The 21,338-nt window shown below is 41.6% G+C and overlaps 1 protein-coding gene across 1 annotated transcript in view; it reads right to left on the bottom strand.

The window, feature by feature from the left end:
* itga9 (integrin, alpha 9) overlaps positions 1–19,821 on the bottom strand; it is a 46,390-nt gene extending 26,569 nt beyond the window's left edge. Inside the window, exons 1-15 of the mRNA XM_052079589.1 lie at positions 19,367–19,821; positions 19,024–19,151; positions 17,607–17,713; positions 14,253–14,376; positions 12,637–12,704; positions 10,055–10,184; positions 9,886–9,971; positions 9,741–9,803; positions 8,957–9,094; positions 8,669–8,774; positions 7,098–7,192; positions 5,242–5,332; positions 4,894–4,939; positions 4,640–4,791; positions 3,019–3,179 (exon numbers count right to left, since the gene is read on the bottom strand). Of these exons, the coding sequence (XP_051935549.1) occupies positions 3,019–3,179; positions 4,640–4,791; positions 4,894–4,939; positions 5,242–5,332; positions 7,098–7,192; positions 8,669–8,774; positions 8,957–9,094; positions 9,741–9,803; positions 9,886–9,971; positions 10,055–10,184; positions 12,637–12,704; positions 14,253–14,376; positions 17,607–17,713; positions 19,024–19,151; positions 19,367–19,542 (1,671 nt within the window). The 5' untranslated portion in view covers positions 19,543–19,821. The remainder of the gene's footprint in view (positions 1–3,018; positions 3,180–4,639; positions 4,792–4,893; positions 4,940–5,241; positions 5,333–7,097; positions 7,193–8,668; positions 8,775–8,956; positions 9,095–9,740; positions 9,804–9,885; positions 9,972–10,054; positions 10,185–12,636; positions 12,705–14,252; positions 14,377–17,606; positions 17,714–19,023; positions 19,152–19,366) is intronic.
* Positions 19,822–21,338: the final 1,517 nt, after the last annotated feature.

The following is a 21,338-nucleotide window of genomic DNA, read 5'->3' as shown; positions in this document are numbered from 1 at the left end:
ATCGATTCCAAACCAGCTGCATTTGACAACTACACAAACCATCCGACCGGCAGAAAAATACCATTGATATGAGACAAGAAGAAGAAGAATACAAATCATCCCTCACATCTTCCTGACTCAACCCTCGCACATTGTTTATTCTATATTACAAACCATAAGTGGTCTAGTCTAACTTTCCATGGGGGTTCCTCCTAAATGTTCACAAGAACATGCTGGGCTTAAGTATGTTGTCACTTAAAAAATCACGCATATATATATATATATATATATATATATATATAGAGACATCTATATATACACAAAACATGGAAACCTCGCCACAGTCGAAAAGGATGTCAATTCAAAACATTTAAGATGCACATATGACACTGAAGAATTTGGCTTACCTGTCAACATGAGTCATTTCCATGCCCCCCATGCCCCACTGGTCATTTCAATTTTAATTCCTCATAACTGTGCAACATCACATTTTCCAATGGGGGCAAAAGCAAGCGGGAGGGTTATTTAGCCGAAAATAACCAAATTTGGACCATCTGGACGGCTGGTATGCCGCACGTCCATGCCAACGAAAACATTTTGAAAATGGTCAACATGACAGACTTGCATAATTTCAGGCGGTAATATTGAATATGTGATGAGGTACGAGCCTTTGCGTATGCCATATCTGATGTTATATTATGTTTTCTCGAAGTGTGATTTACTGAGCCACTCGTCTCAGACTTTTCATTTGAACTCAGATGGTTGAAATTGAGCACGTCTGTTCCAGTTCTTCATTATGCCAAAAAAAATTCCACTTTAACAGTGTATTTTCGTGCATCTTTTAAAACGCCTTCGGCCACCAAATAGGGAAGACAGACGATCAAGAAACGCTCAAGTGTCACGGCTCAAGAAATAAGCTTTTACGTCCCGCCGACATAAAAGCAACACAAGTCTTACACCCTGCTGAGGTGCTCTCCCCTGTTCTGTGTGTCTACTGAATACAACGACTCCCTGGTAAGGCTTAATTACGACCCACCCAAAAGGATGGAACGGGGAAACCAGATGCTTTCTATTAGCATACCTCTTCTGGGGAATGGGCGAACTTGCTGGTTGATGTGGGGGAAACATGTGAGAAAGACAAATGACGCCACTGGTTAGCAAGACTCCTTTAAAGGGCAACTGCATCACCTCTGGTAATGCTGACTCTTTAAAGTTTAGGACAAACACATGCTGGAAAAAAAGAGTCACAGCAGGTCATGATGTGTGTACCCCTTCATATTTCACTAAATCATTCAGCCTGTGCTACTGCTGTGATTTTCAGCACAGCCAAAACACATGGGATTGGACACCAAGCCAAATGACATAGTTCCTGCAGCATGACCATGTTAAAATTCGACACGTCACAATAATTCATTTTACATGACCATTTCCTCTAACACCCATCAATGACATGACAAACCAGAGTTTTCAGACATGCTCTCATTTTCACACCATCCAAAATTTTCATTTTCCACCATTTGGTGTCCTTGCCAGTCGGAGAAGATTTGCACTGTCAAATGTCAGTTGGGAGAGACACGACTCTGCACAGAATATGCAAGGGCAACTATTTCACTTTTAGTTGAGGACAATCAAATAGTAACCATAACAGTACAACACCTCCTCGTGACCATCGCTACTGACTTAACCCTATAATGCCATTTGTATCATATTTGATAAATGCATTTTCATTATGTAACTCATTCATTATCTTAAATTAAATCATCTGTATCAAATTTGATACCGCAGGATTAAAATATGATTTTCCCCAAATTATCATTTTCAGATGTAATCTACATAAAGCTTATAAATGTGATACGACAAATATCTAAAACAAAATGACATGGCAAAAATATTTTCGTGGATTTTTTATAAGGGTAAATGAACATCTCAGTTCCCACAAATCAGATTTTTCTGGCTAGTCCTTGATGGGTCAGGCATTACAGGGTTAAAGGGAATTTGCACAGTTGGTGATAATCCTGTCAAATACCCACAGCCCAATAGATGTTTCGGGAGTTGATAGGACATAATTACAAAAAAAAAACACACAAAAAAACAAAACACTAGTATGGATTGGACAGTAAATCGTAATTTTAGCAATCCGATATCCAATTTTACAAGCTATTTAAGAATACGAAAAAGAGGTGGTCGATGACAGATTTGAAAAGGCACATAAATGTAGATAAAATAACCCATTGCTCCATTTGTGCTGTGTGATGCTCGTATCGTGTCCGAGGATCACCAAGGAGAAGCATGCACCCCCTCCCACCTCCCACCCTGTCTCCTCCCCAGTAGGTAGCTGAACCTCCCACAGACAAAGTACCAGGCATCCATCTATCTATCTATCTATCTATCTATCTATCTATCTATCTATCTATCTATCTATCTATCTATCTATCTATCTATCTATCTATCTATCTATCTATCTATCTATCTATCTATCTATAAAAACTGGTCATGAAATTTACAAGCACGCACTATGGGCTTCTATGTATAAGGAAAGGAAGCATGGCCGGTGCCCTCAGGACGTGGACCCTCTCTATGGCTGCACAGCATAATCACAGCAGAAAATAATGGAGGGACTGTGATGACAACGGAGACTTTGTGTCTTTTTCTGAGACATGTACACTCAATGCTAGTAATACACAGCCCGATGACAGCATGATTTCATCAAGCGCATGACTGGTACGTTAACCTCAGCAACTGATGGAAGGGAGGTGGAAGCTAATATTCTCATAGCCGCCTACACATTCTGTGATGTTGCTTCCTTGATTGTAAATGTTGCTTATTTGTATTAAACCGCATAAACATTTCAACTGGAAAAGTGTGCACTTTGCCTCTGAAATAAACAGATGAAGATCAAAACAAACTTCAGAGGGAAATAGTTCGAATGTCACACTGCATAAGTGTTTCCGTCGTGGGAAACAAACTCAGGAGACTATTTATGGGAGTTCAACAGCAAAGAAAACAAGCCAACACGGGGTCCAGACCGTCTAAACTTACTTTGACATAGGCAGTGTAGCGCTGGCACTCATCCTTGTTGATGTCCAATTTGAGCCGCTCGCTCTTTTGGCTGATCTGAGAGCCACTCTGAATGAAGTAGACGCGTGAAGGCAGGCTCTTTTGTCTCTTATCCACATCAGCCGTCAGGTTGTACAGCAACTCTAAACCGGGTCGCACACACACACGCACAAAATATTTACGTTTAAGTTTACTTCTGAATGCCATTTGTGCAACTGAATGGCACTCTGTTGAGTGGAGGACAGACAGACCACATTCAAATGAGAATGGCATTTGACACCAGCACTATAAGACTAATGCAATAATTGCATTATTAACTGAGAAATTGAGGACAATTCTCCAAATTGACTGCCAGAGATGAACAAATGAGAGATAACATTCACTCAAAAATGCATCACAATTTAAGGGACTCCTTTTTGGTCCATAGCCCACAGAAGTTTTGTGTAAGTGAGTTAAGAAGTAAGCAGGCTCTGTGTCAAACAGAAGCAGTTGGAACAAACCCTCGTTGGTGGAGGAGTGGTGATTTTATTTTGAGATTGTCCCCTCCGAACGCTGGAGTTAAATCCAAGGTGGCTTATAAAAGAAGCTATTTTGATTCTGGGATGGATAAAGCGGAACTTTGTGTAATGATGGTGCTTAAGGTGAGAAGATGATGAAAACCATTGTCAAAAGGAAACCAATTCTCCAGCTAGTCAAGCAGAGTATGTTTTTATTGCACCCCTGCTGGTTCCGCCCCTGGCTTTCGTGATGGAGAAAATGAACAACTACTGTATTTTGAAGAGGAATCACAAGTCTGAGGTCAGGTGTTACTGGTGATTCTGAGAAAACCATACACGAGCCTCTTGTCATCCAAACTTAGGACCGTGAATGAATCAACCTCAGTCTGTAAGTAATTGCTTCACGCGGTGTTAGACTGGGAGTGGCGACAAACACACCCAGGTAGGATCAAACTCCTCTGTCCAGTTGAGGCAAAGCCATGAGCTCACTCTCGGGGAGGCAACGGAAGGTTTCATTGTGGACGTCACCAAGCACATGGCGCTGCATTTTCCACGCGCTTTGCCAGACGACCGAACAGAGGGGCTTTATTTACAACAAGCTAGTACGCAGTCATTATGCAACACGGTTCTTACTCCCCAGGGAGGTGGGAGCGGGGAGAGGGACCACACCCAAACACTGAAACAGGATAGAACCTCAACGCTCTACGCCACTATAAGCCTCTGGCAAAAGCTAAGCACACATACTCACTTCCTGTCCAGGCAGAATTGCTCAACATGATCCTTCTTTAAAAGGTTACCTCTGTTTCAATGACCAGAAAAAGGTCAGAAAGCAAGAATGTACTTGAGCAATTGCAACAGTCAACGCCAAAAGGGATTTTTGGCTTTCGACATTATTTTCACATTATGTGCTAAATTGAGAGCAGGCAGGGTGCAAAAATGTTGATCTCAAGCTGCAACAACTCTGAAGCGTTTCAAGTAGCTGACATTAGTATTCTTTGTCAACACACTTGTGAGAATATGATGGAGATGGACTGTGTGTGTGTGTGTGTGTGTGTGTGTGTGTGTGTGTGTGTGTGTGAAACCTACTAATGTTCTCTCATCCTCACCTATTTGTCCAGGTAGTTGTCTTCCATGGAAGCGCATGCAAACGGTGATGATGAAGCAGTTTATGTTCTGGCCTTCGTGGCACTGAGGTACAGAAATGTTGATGGACACAGGTAAAAAGATGGTGACGTCCACTGTAATGACAGGCCGGGACCTAGCACCATATTGGACAGAGATTAAGAGCGAGTCAAAGTCGAGAAAAGAAAAAGACATTGCCTCTTTCCCTACATGGTACTGGAGTGTAACGATTCCTCACCTCAGTAGCACAACACTATCCGTCATGAAAGCTCCAATTGTGACATCTGCAACAAGAATATGCCAGTGATCAAGCAACATAATGTGGATGACATCATTTGATACACCTGCAATAGATTACCAAAGAACCATTGAGTCAGTCATTTTGGTTAGGATTGAATCTGTTCTGAGGAATGCTGTCAACAAAATGCCTCTGTCACGAGTCTTAAGTGAGGCTCTTACAAGAGAATGAGGGTCAGAACTTGTGACCTTGAAAATCAAATATTTATGGTTACTTTTCTGGTTATGAGGTTTTCACATCATCTTTATGATGCTATTGGGAAAAATAAAAAATCTGATTTGATCCTACCTGTGTATCCATTACTGTCCATATCCACACTGCCAGATATTGCCTGTCCAAACATCTGGAGACCAGGGTTGAAACCACGCCCAGTTATTTTCTGTAACACAAGATAGTACCCCTTAAAATACATGAACATGAACACTGTGAGACTTCCACTTTGCTTGGTGTTTGCTTTTCCACAGAAACAGATTTAAAAGCACTTGGGGTCATTAGAAAAACATGTCGAGTTTTGGAGTGGCGTGTCCACAAATTTGCCTTTTACATCAACTTTTGACATAATACAGTACATACTTAGATGTGATTTACAGTACACTCTGCTGCTGTTAAAAAAATCTTATCATTAAATGCTTACTGTAGTCTGTGTTTCACTAATATTACATGACACCTTTCACCTTAGACAGCTGGCCAAAATACGCTACTCTACTGAGTAGAAATTCTGTTGTTTTAGTGATTGTTGCACAGCTTGTAGTTATCTAATAAGGAGCTCAAAGGCAAAATTCCAACAGGTGTTTGATCTGTGATTTGAAAAATACATTTTCTGGTTGCGTTAGAATCGACATTTCACTTAATCTCACATGAACACTTTGAGACAGTAATCCATGCCTTTGTCACATCCCGGCTCGATTACTGTAATGCCCTGTACTTTGGAGTCAGCCAGTCCTCCATTAAGCGCCTTCAGCTGGTACAGAATGCCGCTGCTCGCCTCTTGACTGGTACTCGTAAGAGGGAGCATATAACTCCTACTCTGGCATCCCTTCATTGGCTCCCCATTCATTTTAGAGTTATTTTCAAGATCCTCCTCTGTTTTCAAATCTCTAAATAATCTTACGCCACCTTATCTCTCTGAGCTCATCCGCCCCCCTACACACCTGCCCGGCGCCTTAGGTCTGTGGACCAGTCTTTGTTAGAAGTACCAAGAACTAAACTGAGGCTCAGAGGGGATCGAGCCTTTTCTGTTGCTGGTCCCTCTCTCTGGAATGACCTCCCACTGAACATTCGGCAAGCCTCCTCGCTGCCCATCTTTATAGCCCTCCTCAAAACTCACTTGTATTCTTTGGCGTTGGACTCAGCATGATTTTACTGCTTGGTGCTTTCTACCGCCTTTATTACCATTTCGTCTTACTGTTTATTGTGTATGTTAAATCGCTCCATGTACAGCACTTTGTATGCAGCGATGGCTGTTTGAAAGTGCTCTATAAATATTGTTGACTTGACTTGACTTGACTTGACACTCACTAGAATTGAGATTGTATTCATGGTCTGGCCGATTGGCAAGGAAACACACTCAACTCTTTGTTCCAGTTAGCCTGTGCTGCATCCTGATAAAGCCATATCTAATCAACCCAGCGTGTTAATTGTCCAAACAAAATTGGATATACAATATGTGTTCATGAGCAGACCTTCAGTACAAGATCGATGCTTACAAAAACACGCCTTAGTATTAACACTAGGCAAAACTAGTAATGATCCAAGCCCCAAGAGGAAATTATATCACTACTAAAATAAAACAAATGTCAGTTTAATCCACAAATTAAATATTACTGTAATAAAGTATACCACTCTCATCGGTGTGTGAAGATACGGTTGGAACTATTTGGGCAGTACTGCGGTTAAGGCTTTCTGGTCTAAAATGGCTTGCGGGGTTACATAAGGGATTTTCAGCATGGAAATGCACTGTGGCTCATTACGGTCCGGCTCAGTGAAAAATTTAACATTAATTCCATGGACCGCATTCTACTCACAATTCTATATTACCTCAAGAGTGGTTATTTGACACACATGCATGGCGAGCGTATGTTTTCAATTGAAAATCCAACACCCAGTCTACATGATGCATGCATTTCTGCACAGCAATGTCTTACCATGGAATATTTGCTGATGATTCCTGCGGCATCCCCGTGATAGATATAAACAGCTCCACTACAGTCATCCTCTTTGGGAGCTCCTATGGCTACATCTGCAAAGGAATATTTGACAATTGAAATGCAAGGATGGCAGACCCGGTGTTTGTGAAGCATTGAGGCTTTAGTGTTTGTTTTGGCTGCACAGTACACACTTGGGCCACAAGCGACTAGCTATAGATTACTAACAGACAACTAAGTGTTGTTGGTGGCTATAAAAAGTAGCATGACCTTATGAGAGATTAGAAATAAGACTATAAAGCACTGGCAAGAGCATTTGAAGACCATTACTATATCCCGGGGCGGCCCGATAGTCCAGTGGTTAGCACGTCGGCTTCACAGTGCAGAGGTACCGGGTTCGATTCCAGCTCCGGCCTCCCTGTGTGGAGTTTGCATGTTCTCCCCGGGCCTGCGTGGGTTTTCTCCGGGTGCTCCGGTTTCCTCCCACATTCCAAAAACATGCGTGGCAGGCTGATTGAACACTCTAAATTGTCCCTAGGTGTGAGTGTGAGTGCGAATGGTTGTTCATTTCTGTGTGCCCTGCGATTGGCTGGCAACCGATTCAGGTTTTTCCCCCGCCTACTGCCCGAAGACAGCAGGGATACGCTCCAGCACACCCCGCGACCCTAGTGAGGATCAAGCGGCTCGGAAGATGAATGAATGGATGTATACTATATGCCGTTTCCACAGAAAGCAACACATTCAAGCTTTGATGCAGTTGAAGCACACCACACCAGGAGTCAAAAAAGGGGACGGCACGTTTGAGTATCTAACATTCAATAATTAACTAATCATGAATCAATGAGGCATTTATCTTCATAAAAACTCTTATTTTTACATATGTTTGTTGAAATTAAAGGGTAACTCTGCTAGTCAGTCGGTCTGTCTGTCTCTTTTTGACATCAAGAAGGTTATAATGATAATGGGTAAGAACATGATTTATAATTGCTAGCGGCCATTTTCCGCCCACAAACAAAAACTGTGCCTGGATGCACGCCACGAAACTGTTGAAACCAAGAAATGGTGCGACATGAGATGAGCGCATACTAATAAAATGTTAGAATGGCAGTTTGAGCTACTTTAATGGTAAGCGATTGACTGCAACTGAAGCAGACAATTAAAAGAAAATAAATTAAAAATAGCTCATCTACATGTGCCATGACAGTGGACAAAGAAGAAAAGTATTTATTGAAAGTTTGTGAAATACTTCCTTGATTGCACAACATACAAGGTCACTTTATTTTTTACTTCTAACTCAAGAAAAAAAAAGCAAAGTGGTTGCTTGACGTTGATAGAGCTGTGGAAGTGCATAATCTGCATAATTTGTGAATGCAATCATTGTTTACAAGACAACCAACATCTGAGCATGTGTTGTTTTCATTCAGTAAGCATACTTAACTGCACTGTCAGAAAAGTGGTATGCAGCAAATAGCAATTACTTGATGGCCACTCGACCACCTGAGTCGTACTGCCCTACGCCGGCCCTGAGGTCACCGCGTAAGTGGATCGTGATGCTATTACTTCACACTGACCTTGGTAGCCATCGTCATCGATGTCTCCAATCGCGGAAATGTACTCTCCAAAGTGGGCGTTGTAAGCATTGTCTCCGCTCAAAATGGCCTGCTCCTCCATCACTCCCTGAAAAAAAATGTACATACAGGCAGGCGGTGAGGACAACACACACGAAGATCTCATGATGTTAAACGGAAGCTCGTGGTGGAATCATGCAGAGCTTTGTAACAAAATAACTTGTGAGTGGTGGTAGTTTCAGCAGTGTACATGGTGGTATAACCTTGTCAAGCCACAAGATCCCAACTTACATTGCCCTTGCTGAGGTACACAGATACACGGCCTTCATCCCGTAGCTGGCTGTGCATGGGTGCCCCCACCAGCAGGTCTGACAGGCCGTCTTTGTTCAGATCAACTGCACACAATGAGGAGCCAAAGTAAGAGCCCATCTGGAACCAAGCCGAGCCACAGAGCATTGGGTCAGATCACAGACATTTTTTTTCTCCATCGTTTCATCATTGACATGCAGACAGACTGATTGACTGATGGTATGCTCCCTCGTAAAGGTGCATCGATATCAAAGGAAGAGTTCAACATAAAGTTGATTTCAAGGGAATATTTATTTGGGGAAAGCTATGTTTCATTTGATAATGTTCTACAGAACATTAAGACTGTAAAATGAAAAAAAAATTATATATATATATATATATATATATATATATATATATATATATATATATATATATATAAAGTGGGATATGAATAACTTATAATAATAATTTTTGGTACATATTTTAGCAAGCATGATGGAAGTTGCCATGTTTGATTTGCTTTCGCAGGCCACATAAAATGATGTGGAGGGCCAGATCTGGCCCCCGGGCCTTGACTTTGACACCAGTGGTTTAGAGAGTCCTCTTAGGTTCCCTCTCTGCAAAATATTAGCTACATCACTTAAATACAGAGCTAAATATTGCAGTATTACATTGTCTAAACGGCATCACAATTCATGACGTGGTCCCTGGCAGACGGTAGCCTCTGTGTGGTGATTGAAAACAGGACTGTCAGTGTGCATTTAAACCACATTTGAAGCCATACCATTTTCCCTGAGGCTTGAAAACTCTTCACCAAAGACACGCCATCAATTTTGAAAATGTAAACCTGGGGGGGGGGGGGGGGGGTGGAGAAAAAAAACATGATCAGTGTTGCGATCGGCACCAGCTGAAAGATGTGGTGACCATACCTTCCCGCTGCTATTGTGCTGAGGCGCCCCTGCCGCTATGTCAATCACATTCGGTGAAGAGAAGTGTCCCGCAGTCACAGCATAGCCTTCACACACACAGGTAGGGTGAGCCGTCTTTGATTTGTTGGACTTTTATATTAGACACTCATTCATGTTAACTGCCTCTCACCAAGGTAGCTGTATCTGTGTGAGTCAATATCATCTTTGTTTGGACTGTAGAAGGTGTCAGACGTCAGGTTGTAAACCTTAATTGTCCCGGTCCAGTAGTAAGACCCAGGGGCCCCCATCACCACCAGCTCCTGAAAATACAACCCCCACCACGCTCATTCAGATCCTTCTCTCTTTGTGGAAATGGATTACCTTTCCTCTGCACCACTCGAGTTGAAAAACACAAGTGCCGCAGGGTGAAATTTTGGTTAACCGAAGGCCACAGCCGGTTGTGCGCTATCTGCTGCGAAACCACCCAGCTGGAGGCCAAGAAGTGTGACGAGGAATGCAGAACCCGTGCAAAATTGACAGCTGTAGGATGACTTCTTTAGTCACGGCTCGACACTGTGACAGTTTGATGCAATTGGAGCCGTGGCCGGGGAATGACAATTAAGACTGACCACACACACATACAGTATTTACTTCCAATGTTTCTCTTACAGTCTCTCTTTAAAAAAAAAAAAATAATTAGACTCCACGCAAACTTTCAACTTGGAAAAAAACCCCCAACATCCTGCTTTATTGTGTCACCTGTGACACCACTTTATGGTAGATCGTTCACACACACACACAGACACGCGCACGCACAGTCCTAGCCATCAGTCACAGACGCCAAACATCTGGCGACCGGTGAGCCCATGGATCTCGGTGTAGACGAGGCCAAGATTTAACAGTTGGACATCTTTTTAAGAAATTCCATACATTCTTGCAGGAGTGGGGGCTTGTTGGTGGGGGAGTGGGGGCACTCAAATGCCTTAACAGCTCAACAGTGATCCTTTGTCGATTGAAGTGTTTGAGATTTAACTTTTCTCCTTTTAAAACCACACTCTATACTCATTTGAAATAAAATCAACAAAATTAGAGGAGAGCATTTGAGAATTTGGTTGATGTGGTTAATATACCTGCCTTTCCAGCAGCTCCTATTTTTTTGTTGTTCTACTTCTTCCTTTCATAACTTTGCTGCTGTGAATCTGGAATTTCTCCATTGCGAGACTAATAAAGGTTTTCTTAATCTTAATACAAGCCCATGTTGTATTTGTCCTCAGAAATAGGACAATTCACTACAACGGCAGAGTGAATAGGGTGCACGAATCAAACATACGAGTAACATTTTGTCATTACTACAGCCACAATTAAACCTTATTATGCTTTTAAATTCAGGTTCAAAATGTAATCATTAAGGTCATTTAAAGCATTTTTGAAATCATGTTTAATTGTTCTTGCACTCTATGTTCAATTATAATTTTAGAAAGCTACTTTGTATTTCTTCACTTTGCACTTAAATGTCTTCAGTGCAACTCACGCTTACACCGAGGGACAATTTAGAGCATTCCATTAACCTGCCATGCATGTTATTGGAATGAGTGAGGAAACCGGAGTACCCAGAGAAAACCCACGCGGGCACGGAGAGAACATGCAAACTCTGGAAAGGCCAGAGCCCGAATCGAACCCTGTACCTCTGCACTGTGAGGCGGACGTCTTAACCACTCATCGCCGTGTATGAAATGCACGAGATAAATGAAGCTGCCTTATGTCATACACTAGTAGCTTCCTGAACCCTACAATTAGAAACAAAACGCCCACTAGTAGTTTTGCCTCACTAAGAACTAGTTACACTTATTCGACAACTGAATGTTAAAAACAACACAAACAATACAATGCGGCTCGCCAAAGCATTACATTTTGTCATAGCGTTCTCGTCTTAACTTTTGAACTCAATTTTACACTTGCGTGACTGTTAAGCATTATAAAGTGACAGAGAAAAGCAGCTTCAATCAGTCACAAGTGCGCATGGTAAGATTACTTCAACCGTCACATTTTATTCTCCGTGGGAGGAACATTCATTTCAAACGAAGACAGGTCTGTGATCGGCTCTGCCTGAATTGACTTTGACTGCAATTTGAGACTTGCTGCTTTTGAGCACCATCGGGAAAGAATTATATTGCAAATGTATAGAAAACCTAATGTCTCCATTGGGCGCATGTTTAACGTATACCTTACTTCTGATGAACTCTACAGTACATTTCACAGAAAGACAGTGTGGGACCTCATCTATTCCGCTCCCTTGGGCTTCACTCAGGCTGCTTAAAGGTGGAGCGGTGGACAAAACACTATTGTCCGACAGCGGATGATGTCATCGGTCAGTAGTGCATCCCCCGTTATATTCAGAAAAAAAAGGAAACGTGTGTTTTCTTAATCGTTTTATCTCGGGGAAGCACCCCATGGGCAAAGAGAGCTCACTGCAGCCAAGGGGAACATAAGTTTGCAGACAACCGGCAACACAAATGTGTCATACTATCTTTACAAGTTGAATTTTCCACATCATTTCACATCCTAAAAGATGTTGCTGACAAACATAAAAAAATATTCTCATGTTCCCACAGAGTAAAAATAGACTCTTGCAGTCTTCAAATAAATCGCCCGGACCAGATCAAGTAAGTGAGGAGTCGAATTAAGTATACGTGATGAAAACATTAAATAATCATCATTTTCTCATTGTATGTGTTAAAGAGATTAAGAAGATGAACAAGCACTGTTACTGACCTCTCTAAAAACTCCCGCTATCCCAGCTTGGCAGGAGCCGTGCTCTTCCCCATACTTCTGCTTATAATCTGGACACAAAAAACAAACCACAAATTATTTCACTGTGTGCTTGATCAAACATTTACTGGAGTTTTCTCTTTCTCTCTCTCTCTCAGCATTCCATATGGAGCTAGTCAAGGAGCTGGTCACATCCAAGAGGAATTTGGGGGAGCAGAGCGTAGGCAGAAAGGAGCCTTGCAACATCCAACCAGACCACTCACTTTGAGGGGGACGCTCTCAGGTTACAAAAAAAAGCTCAACTTGGATCAGCGTAAAATGAGCAGTAAGTTGAATACAACACAAATCGTCAAGTCTACTGCTGCTGACTTGGAGGGAAGTGAGACCCCCAAAAACGTCACTGGAAGCACAAATGTATTTTTTTTTTTGTCGAAATAGAGGGTATGAAATCTCCTTTGAGAATTAACCAAACCGACACGTACTTTCAACCTCACAAGTGTACTTTTGTTGGACTCGCGGAGGGGAGGTCACACTTCACTCTACCCGTTTTCAGAGGCTCAAAAGCGGATGTGGCGGCTGCTTGAACGCACGTATCGTGACTAAAATGGATTTGCACACTCGCGTCGCACAATATAAATAAATACTTTTGGGTCCCTTATATAGGCACTACATAAACGACATAATCTAAATCTAAATACACTAAATACAAGCTATCATTATTATTAATACATAACACAGGGAGCGGAATGGTCCAAACGTGGTACAATTTGGAGCTTAAGCAACAGTTCATAGAAGAAAAAGTCCAACAAAACTTTAAACCGTCATCATTTGAGCATTTGAAGGATTAACTACATGAGTGTATTCAGATTTTCCTTCATTTGCATTTTTTTCATCATTTTTTTTGTGGGTGTTTTTTGTGATGCCATCACAGAAAAGTGGGATGGTGACCATAGAACCTTCAATGAAACTTATAGCTATATAGGAAAAGGTCTATCTTTGAGCATATAAATCAATCGGACCACCTAGAAAATCCGTCCATTTCACCAAGCAAATGCTAATATGGGACTCACATGTAGCCAAAAGCAGGTACCGTACGGATGATCAATTCCCGTCAGACCTTTGAGACACCACCCCGGTGACAATATCGCCATGCAAAAATCTCCCTGTTACCTTTTCTTGGCAGTCTGTCGGGTGTATTGAATGGGTGAGTGGTTTTACTTTATTTTAGTTTCACAACACGGTTGTTAAATCGCCTTTGTACTGGTAATCACAGTTCAGACAATGAAGTGACTTCAAACATTGTCCGTACAGTTAAAGAAGACAATAATGGCAGCGGTTTGATTTGAGGGGAAATGATGCAATAGAAGTGGGTGTTTTAGATTCAAACAACTTGGAATACATCAAGTATAACAACGACCCATGACCCATGTTTGACTTTTGGAGGTTCCACTTCATTTAAGCGGCTATGCTTTATGCACTGAATGAGTCAAATATTAGAGGGTTACAGGCTCAGAAAGGAGGAAAAATAAGTGTGTTTAAAAAAAGCAGAGTGGGGGCTGCTACAATCGCACAACACAGACAAACTCGGAAACTATACCATGTCAAATGGTCCACTGTACCTTCATAACATGGGATGAGGGGCTGTGTCCTGCCCTGGAGATTCGGCGGGATGATCGAGCAGTATCCATGCGGGAGGATATGCTCTGAGTCGTAGTAGACATTTTTCCAGCGGTGGGCACATGCCTGCAGGAAATAAAAACACGACGTTTACTCTTTTAAAACGTGTACAGAAAGCTGGTGACCTGGACAGCAAGACGTTGTCCTTGCTGGGCTGGAGTCAGTGGCTCTCAGAGGATGTGGAACCTTGCATCGCTCAATGCAAGCCCTTATGGCGTTCAACATGCAGTGTGGAAGAATTGTATGTAAGTTAAGGAGCACAAAAGCTTTAAGCAACAAAATCTGAACTTAAAATAATATCAAAATCATTTGCATTTGATCAGTTATTTTATACATATCAAGTCAAGTCAAGTCAAGTCAACAGTATTTATAGGGCACTTTCAAACAGCCATCGCTGCATACAAAGTGCTGTACATGGAGCGATTTAACATACACAATAAACAGTAAGACGAATCCGTAATAAAGGCGGTAGAAAGCACCAAGCAGTAAAATCAAGAACAAATCTAAGTCATGCTGAGTCGAACGCCAAAGAATACAAGTGAGTTTTGAGGAGGGCTTTAAAGATGGGCAGCGAGGAGGCTTGCCGAATATTTAGTGGGAGGTCATTCCAGAGAGAGGGACCAGCAACAGAAAAGGCTCGATCCCCTCTGAGCCTCAGTTTAGTTCTTGGTACTTCTAACAAAGACTGGTGTAATATATACATTACTGGGTGACCAGCCAGGAAATGTTAATGTCAGTGCCAGGTAGAAAAGGCAAACAAGGCCTTCTCTACTGACGTCAATAGTATCAGAAGCACGGACCTGCATTGATAACCTAAATTCTAACATTTGCTCCATCAAACTGTATTGATTTATTCTAATCCCTTCATTTTGTAGAGTTTCTCTCGGCGCCACTGTTTCCGGTACATGTGCTGTTACATGGATGTGGATATTTTTTATCCAGCTAGATTTTACTCTCTCTGTTGGCAAATTAATTTCATTTGCCGACTGGTCAGAGCTGTGTTCAGTCAAAATTCACTGCTTATCAATGGAAAAATGAAAAATGAAGAAAAAAAAAGACTGACAAGATTTTAGGTCTATTTTTTCTGTCCAACTTCCAACAACCATCCATGCATTTTCTGTAGGACTTCTTCATCATTTGGGTTGCAATTGAGCTGGGATCAAGCCCAGGTGACCTTTGGTGAAGGAAGACAACCATTTTCACTCACATTCAGACCCATGGATAATTGGCGTCTTCAATTAATCTCGCTGAATCATGTACATAAATGGCAAGAGAATAACCTGAAAGAGTGCATTGTCAATGGCGCCACAGCTTATCGTCATGTTCCTGTTCAATGAGCGCCTTGGAAGAAACATCTGCCAAGCAGCCGGTTACCCCCTGATGTGTTGCAACATGACTCATTCAGATGACGAGAACAAAAAAAAATGGTTAAAAAAGGCTTTAGAGCAGTTTAGCCACACGTCGGTTCTTTTATCATGTACAGTACATATCGAGACAGCCTCAACTCATTGCAGCAAAAGGTTGCGAAACTTCTCACTCACATTCCTGAAACAGGAGCCAGGGGTAATAGGCTGATGCAAAGTCATTCCAAAAGATTCCGTTCGTGTGTATAAAACATATATTTGTACAGGTTGAACAGGCGCCAAGAAGGACCCGGAAACCCTCAGAGGGAGAGAAAGATTCTGGTAATTTTTCCTCCCTGAGGAGGAAGTCAGCGGGACGGACGGGTGTTCGAGCCAATGAGTATTGAAATTAAATCGGAGTGACTCACAATGAATCTAGAACTTGCTTCGGCCCTGCTTGACTGATTGATGGTACTCTTTCCACCCATTATAAGAGGGGCTATGAGGTTAATAAAGGACCACCAAAGAGGGGATGAAGCCTACAAAAACCTGCTTACCTATCATGTGAACTTAACTGTAGAAGACACAAAATTATTTTCTTTTGACAGTCCTCATTCCATTAATTTGAATGGAAACTTTTTTTGGCATTACAAGACAGGCACATATCCTGCGCAGCACGTGGCAAATCTCCGTGTGGAGGCCGGTTCGACCTGATGCGAGTCATTTTGCAGATGAGTACAATCCAAAGGGAGATCTGCACCGCTGTGGGAGTAGTCACTGCCAACTATAATCGTGGTTATCAAAGTGAATGCTTGGGGTGATTTTAAAAATCCTATACAGTGATTCAAAGGGTTTGATGCCCTCTGTACACATATTTATGAATGAATTTAACTTTGTGCCACTAAATTGTCGCTCTGAGAGGCACATCTGCAAGACACTCTATCTGCCAAAGGTACAGCGGATCTGCGCCGAAATGGAACTCAGGATCCGCTGGGCGCAAATGCACTGTCTACAAAAATAGAGCTCATTCAAGCATCCCAGAAAGTGAGATTTAGACCTAGATGAAAGACTCAGAAAGTAGGTAGTTGGCAATACTTGTCTGAAGCTAAAATCTGAGGAAAACCACAAATTCTGTAAAACCAAGTATGCAGAAGACATAAGCCTGCCTTACAAATCACTAAGGTATAAATCTCACAGTTTTATTATTCAGATCTCTCACAAAGTGGACGCTCAGATGGGAAATACTTTTCTGCTGATGGTCCGAACTTTGGCATGACCTCCTTCTGCGTATTAGACAAGCCCATGTACTGCCAATTAAAAAAAAGTTTGCTCCTTGTCTACACAACATGAGACTCTGCCCTCGTGTTCTTTTTGTTTTATTTGTTTTCAACTTTAATTTGGTGTTTTGCTTTTTCTTTTACTTTTTTTTCTTTAAACGCTGATTAGAAAAGATACACCGAACACTATGTGAAATAATGCTCTCATTCAAAGACTCCCCCATAACCATTACACAAATGCAATTGAACAATCAGAACATCAAAAGTTAACTCTCCAAAACTGTCCTGATGTCCACATATTTATATGTAGTGGGGTTTTTTTTCTGAACTATCTGCTATTTTTTTCTGAACTATCTTCTGTTTCCAAATCAAGCCCCGACTGACCAAAACCCCTCCTTGTCAAAGCATTGCTTTGTCTTTCCACTGCATAAGAAACACAGTCCAACATATATACGCCATATGATTAAAAAGTCTCTTGGAATAACTTGAATTATGAATTGCTGCTACTGTGTATAAATGAAACTAAAGGAAGGAACTAAAAACCACCCAAGGCATGTAATAAGACAACAAATGTCTTAGTGAGAGAGAATACCAAGAGGTAATGTGAAACCACATCCTTGCAGTATTTTTTTTTTTACACTGATGTTGCTGTAATCAGGCCCAGTTCTCAACTCACCAGTACTCTGCCGTCGGCTCTGTTCTGACGCGCCAGGCTTACTCCCATCCACTCGTCGTCTCTGTCCCCTTGGCAAGTCTTCCCACACGACTCTCTGGGCTTGTTTCCTGATGGACAATGAGAGCAGAGACGTCATGATATCAGGACAAAGGGAGGTTTGCGGTAGAAAAAAAAAAGTCATCAGGTCTTGTCAGACTTTTGGGTCTTGTCCTGTCAGCTTGGCAAAGACTATCCTGACACTTTAAAAACAGGGAGTTGTTTGTTTAAATGTGGTCGGTAGGTTGCTGCACAACTGCAAGACAAGAGAATCCATGTATAATGGGATTTTATGCTCCAAAAGTAGTACGATTTGGAGTTCAACCAAGGATTTTATGACAAATAGCCCTGAAAAAATGGTGATAAACAGAATATGAAATGCAACTTCTGATGATCAATGACTGTCGGGCTACAAAATGATCAATATGATTAACCAAATACCAAAAACCAAATACATACTGCATTCTAAGACTAACTTTACCAAACAGATGCTCAGAAAAATCGTGTGAAGATGAGCATTATGGCTCATGACCACATGACACGATTAACTTGGGAACAAATGATACATTTTTCCCCCCAGCATGACTTTCATGCATTTTCCTCTCTTCATCTTTTTAAACTATAGAAATAACAGCTTGTGTCAGTTACTCAAGGTGTTGTGAGCGTGGTCCCCCCCCCCCCCGCCTCCCCCTTATGTAACAAATTAATTCGATTCATAGATTTCCAATGAGTAAAACTGTTTTGAAGTTAGAACAACTTGAAAGTAAACCAGCATCCCAGAATGCTCTGTGTTTGACTTTGGAGGTTCAATTGTATTGTGACAGGATGAATACTGGATGTTTTTTCAAGTATGATGTGTTGCAACTTATATGTTGCAAAGTTCTCCTGTCTTACCTCAAATATAAATTCCGTTATACAGTATTTAAAATAATGCCAGGGTGGAGGTTAGTCACATTTCGACAGTTTGATAACTGAAATGATCAAGATGAGGCTTCCTATAAATCAGCATGTGATTTTATTGTATCATAAGCCGTGAATGCACCCTGGTGTTCTCCACAACAAGAACAGAAAATGAGGCTGGACAGTGGATGGTAGAAGCTCAGCTTTTTTGCCCTGCAGGGAAAAATTAGCCGGGGAATAAATCATATTTGTTCAGGCAAGTACTGTAGTGAGAAAACCACTGCACACAGAAGCCTCTTGTTTCATGTGAATCTTGCAAGTGTTGGTCTAAAAAGAAAAGACTGGTAAAGGGTTTTATTATTCTGATCAAAAAGAACAGATGTTGGGGGGAGTTTATGTAGATTTTGGAAGGTCAGAGTGTGAGAATAGGAGTTTTCTTATGTGGGAGCATGTCTCAGCTTAACACATGACTGTGACTGACCTCTTCCCAAGTCCATCTCTGTGCATCGGCGCTCCGGGTTGCTGTGGACTCTGCACTTGAACAGAGCACCAGGAGCGTGCACGGAGCTACTGTAGGTAGAGTTCGCCCTTGGAGCCCCAACTATGACCCTGAACACGTCAAGGGAAGAGAAAAGATGCGGAGTTGTCATTACACAGCCATGAAAATTTAGCAATGAGCATCCCTCAAGTGTCTTTTACATTCGCTATGTTTCGAGTTTAACATTTGTTAATAGTTCATCAAAACAGTTACATGCCCCTTCTTTCTCCTGAATTTGAGCTGTTGAAATAAATGGGAAAAACATCGGCATTGGCGTCTAACTCACCAGCGTGTGTTGTCATGATAATGCTCCAGCACAGAGTAGCCAAAAAAACTAGAATTGGGTCCACGGAAGACCAACGGATGTTCCAAGTCTATGTTGTATGAGAAAACCACAGAAATAGAGAGGCACGCATGTAAAATTGTTTGTACTCCCGTTTTTTGTCTACGACGAGAAGCCATTCCTTTTTGCGTACGCTGCGTAATTACGCACTAACTGTCCAAAAGGATGGTAAAACAATAAGGAAAAGTCGGTTGTAAGCGGGTCAAAAAGTTCCCAAAATAATGTGGAGCGCTGTCACGTAGGTTGTAATGGCATGAGGGAAAATCTTCGCGAAGAAAGTTAACGGTCCAGAGAATAACAGTGCGTCAGCTTCTCTCCATTCTGAGTCCGTCTGATAAAGTTGCCGCAGCTGGCAGTCAGTCTAACATGGAGATAAACGCTGTCACCCAACATCAAACTCACGTGAAGCAGCAGAAGCGGGACAGGAAGTACCGAACGGTTTTAACAAAGTAAAAGCATTGTGTGAAATTGACGAGGGTAGCGGTTGCGTTAAGGTTTACTTCGAAAGGGCAAAGCGAGCAATGTGGAGCGCCGAGAAGCAAAAGTATTTTGGGTCATCACGAGAGGCGCGTCGCATTTCTTTAGCACGCGTTGGGGGCGCAATGCCGCCCTCTAACGGCTATAATTCGACGGTCAGTGCAGGCCACCCTTTAGTCACCAATTAAACCCTAAATTGAACGGCGGGGCGGGTTGAAGTTGCACTTACGCTGAGGATCTATGGATTAAGATATCCTTTATTTGTCCCACACTGGGGAAATTTACAGCCTACAGCAGCAAAAATGTGGGTAGAAAGAAGAAAAACAAACACCGTTCAATTAAGTGCAATATAAATACAAAATGGATAAATCGCAGTGCTATTTACAATTGTTTTTCACATCATTTAATTATTATTATTGTTATTTTTATTCAGCCTCAGATAGGAGAGACATTACACAAACCGGTATTAATCAACAAAATGTATGACATTGGATTTGTTTTCTTTTTTTTTCTAGGAGGGAGGAAAATATCTGCCACTCACTTTTCTCTCTCCTTGTCTCTGGAAAACACCACGGGACGCTCAAATCTAGAACCACGGTCCAAAAGACTCAAAGACAGCTCCCATCACCAAACTGTAAAACAAATTAATCTAACACTCCAACCAACCCTTCAATAAGAATTAATGACTACACACCCCTGTAAAGTTAAATGCAACATAATAAACAAAAATTCGAAACACTATTGCTTGCAAATACCATAAAATAGACACTCATAAACTGTATGTTCCGTCTTTGGAGGACTGCTGTTATTCTCTGTGACAATGAAGTTCTATCCCCCCCCCCCCCCCCCAAAAAATACTGTATATATTAAACACTTTCAGATATTTGGTTTATTTTACAAATGGGTAAATGTGTCCATTTAAAGAACAGAGCAGGCCTGAGTTTTTTTTGTAAAAGACCTATTTCGAATATCGACACTACAATATAGATACTCTATCAACACATTGGGGCTCCTATGGTGCAATTTATACAAAATGTAAGAGAAAGAGCACTACGATTCAACACGTGTTTTTTTGTTGTTGTTAAGGAAACCCTGACCACTGTAACATATGTGGTTATATATGGCCCAACTACAAAATGTGTTGGAAAAACAACATGCATTCCTGCTACACTAAAGTGAAATTAGGCCTGAATAATATACAGGTGTTTGGGTTCCAATTCTTTTCAGTGTATACTTGCTATAAAAGCTTTATGGGATTATTTATATCCTGCTGTAAATGTGGTCCCTGCTGCGAGTGCCTATATTAAGGGCAGCTGAGAACCCGCTCTCACTGATGACAAACCTGAGTAAGACATTTGTTTCTTGGGTCTGTTGAAATTAAAAATTATCATGTGGGGATGTTGTAATTTTTTTTTCTAAAGGCAATGAACAAAAGATA

Source organism: Hippocampus zosterae, chromosome 11, assembly GCF_025434085.1.
Source record: "Hippocampus zosterae strain Florida chromosome 11, ASM2543408v3, whole genome shotgun sequence".
NCBI classification, from domain to species: Eukaryota; Metazoa; Chordata; class Actinopteri; order Syngnathiformes; family Syngnathidae; genus Hippocampus; species Hippocampus zosterae.
The sequence above is the reverse complement of the archived record's forward strand: the minus strand, read 5'-3'. Positions and strand labels throughout refer to the sequence as shown.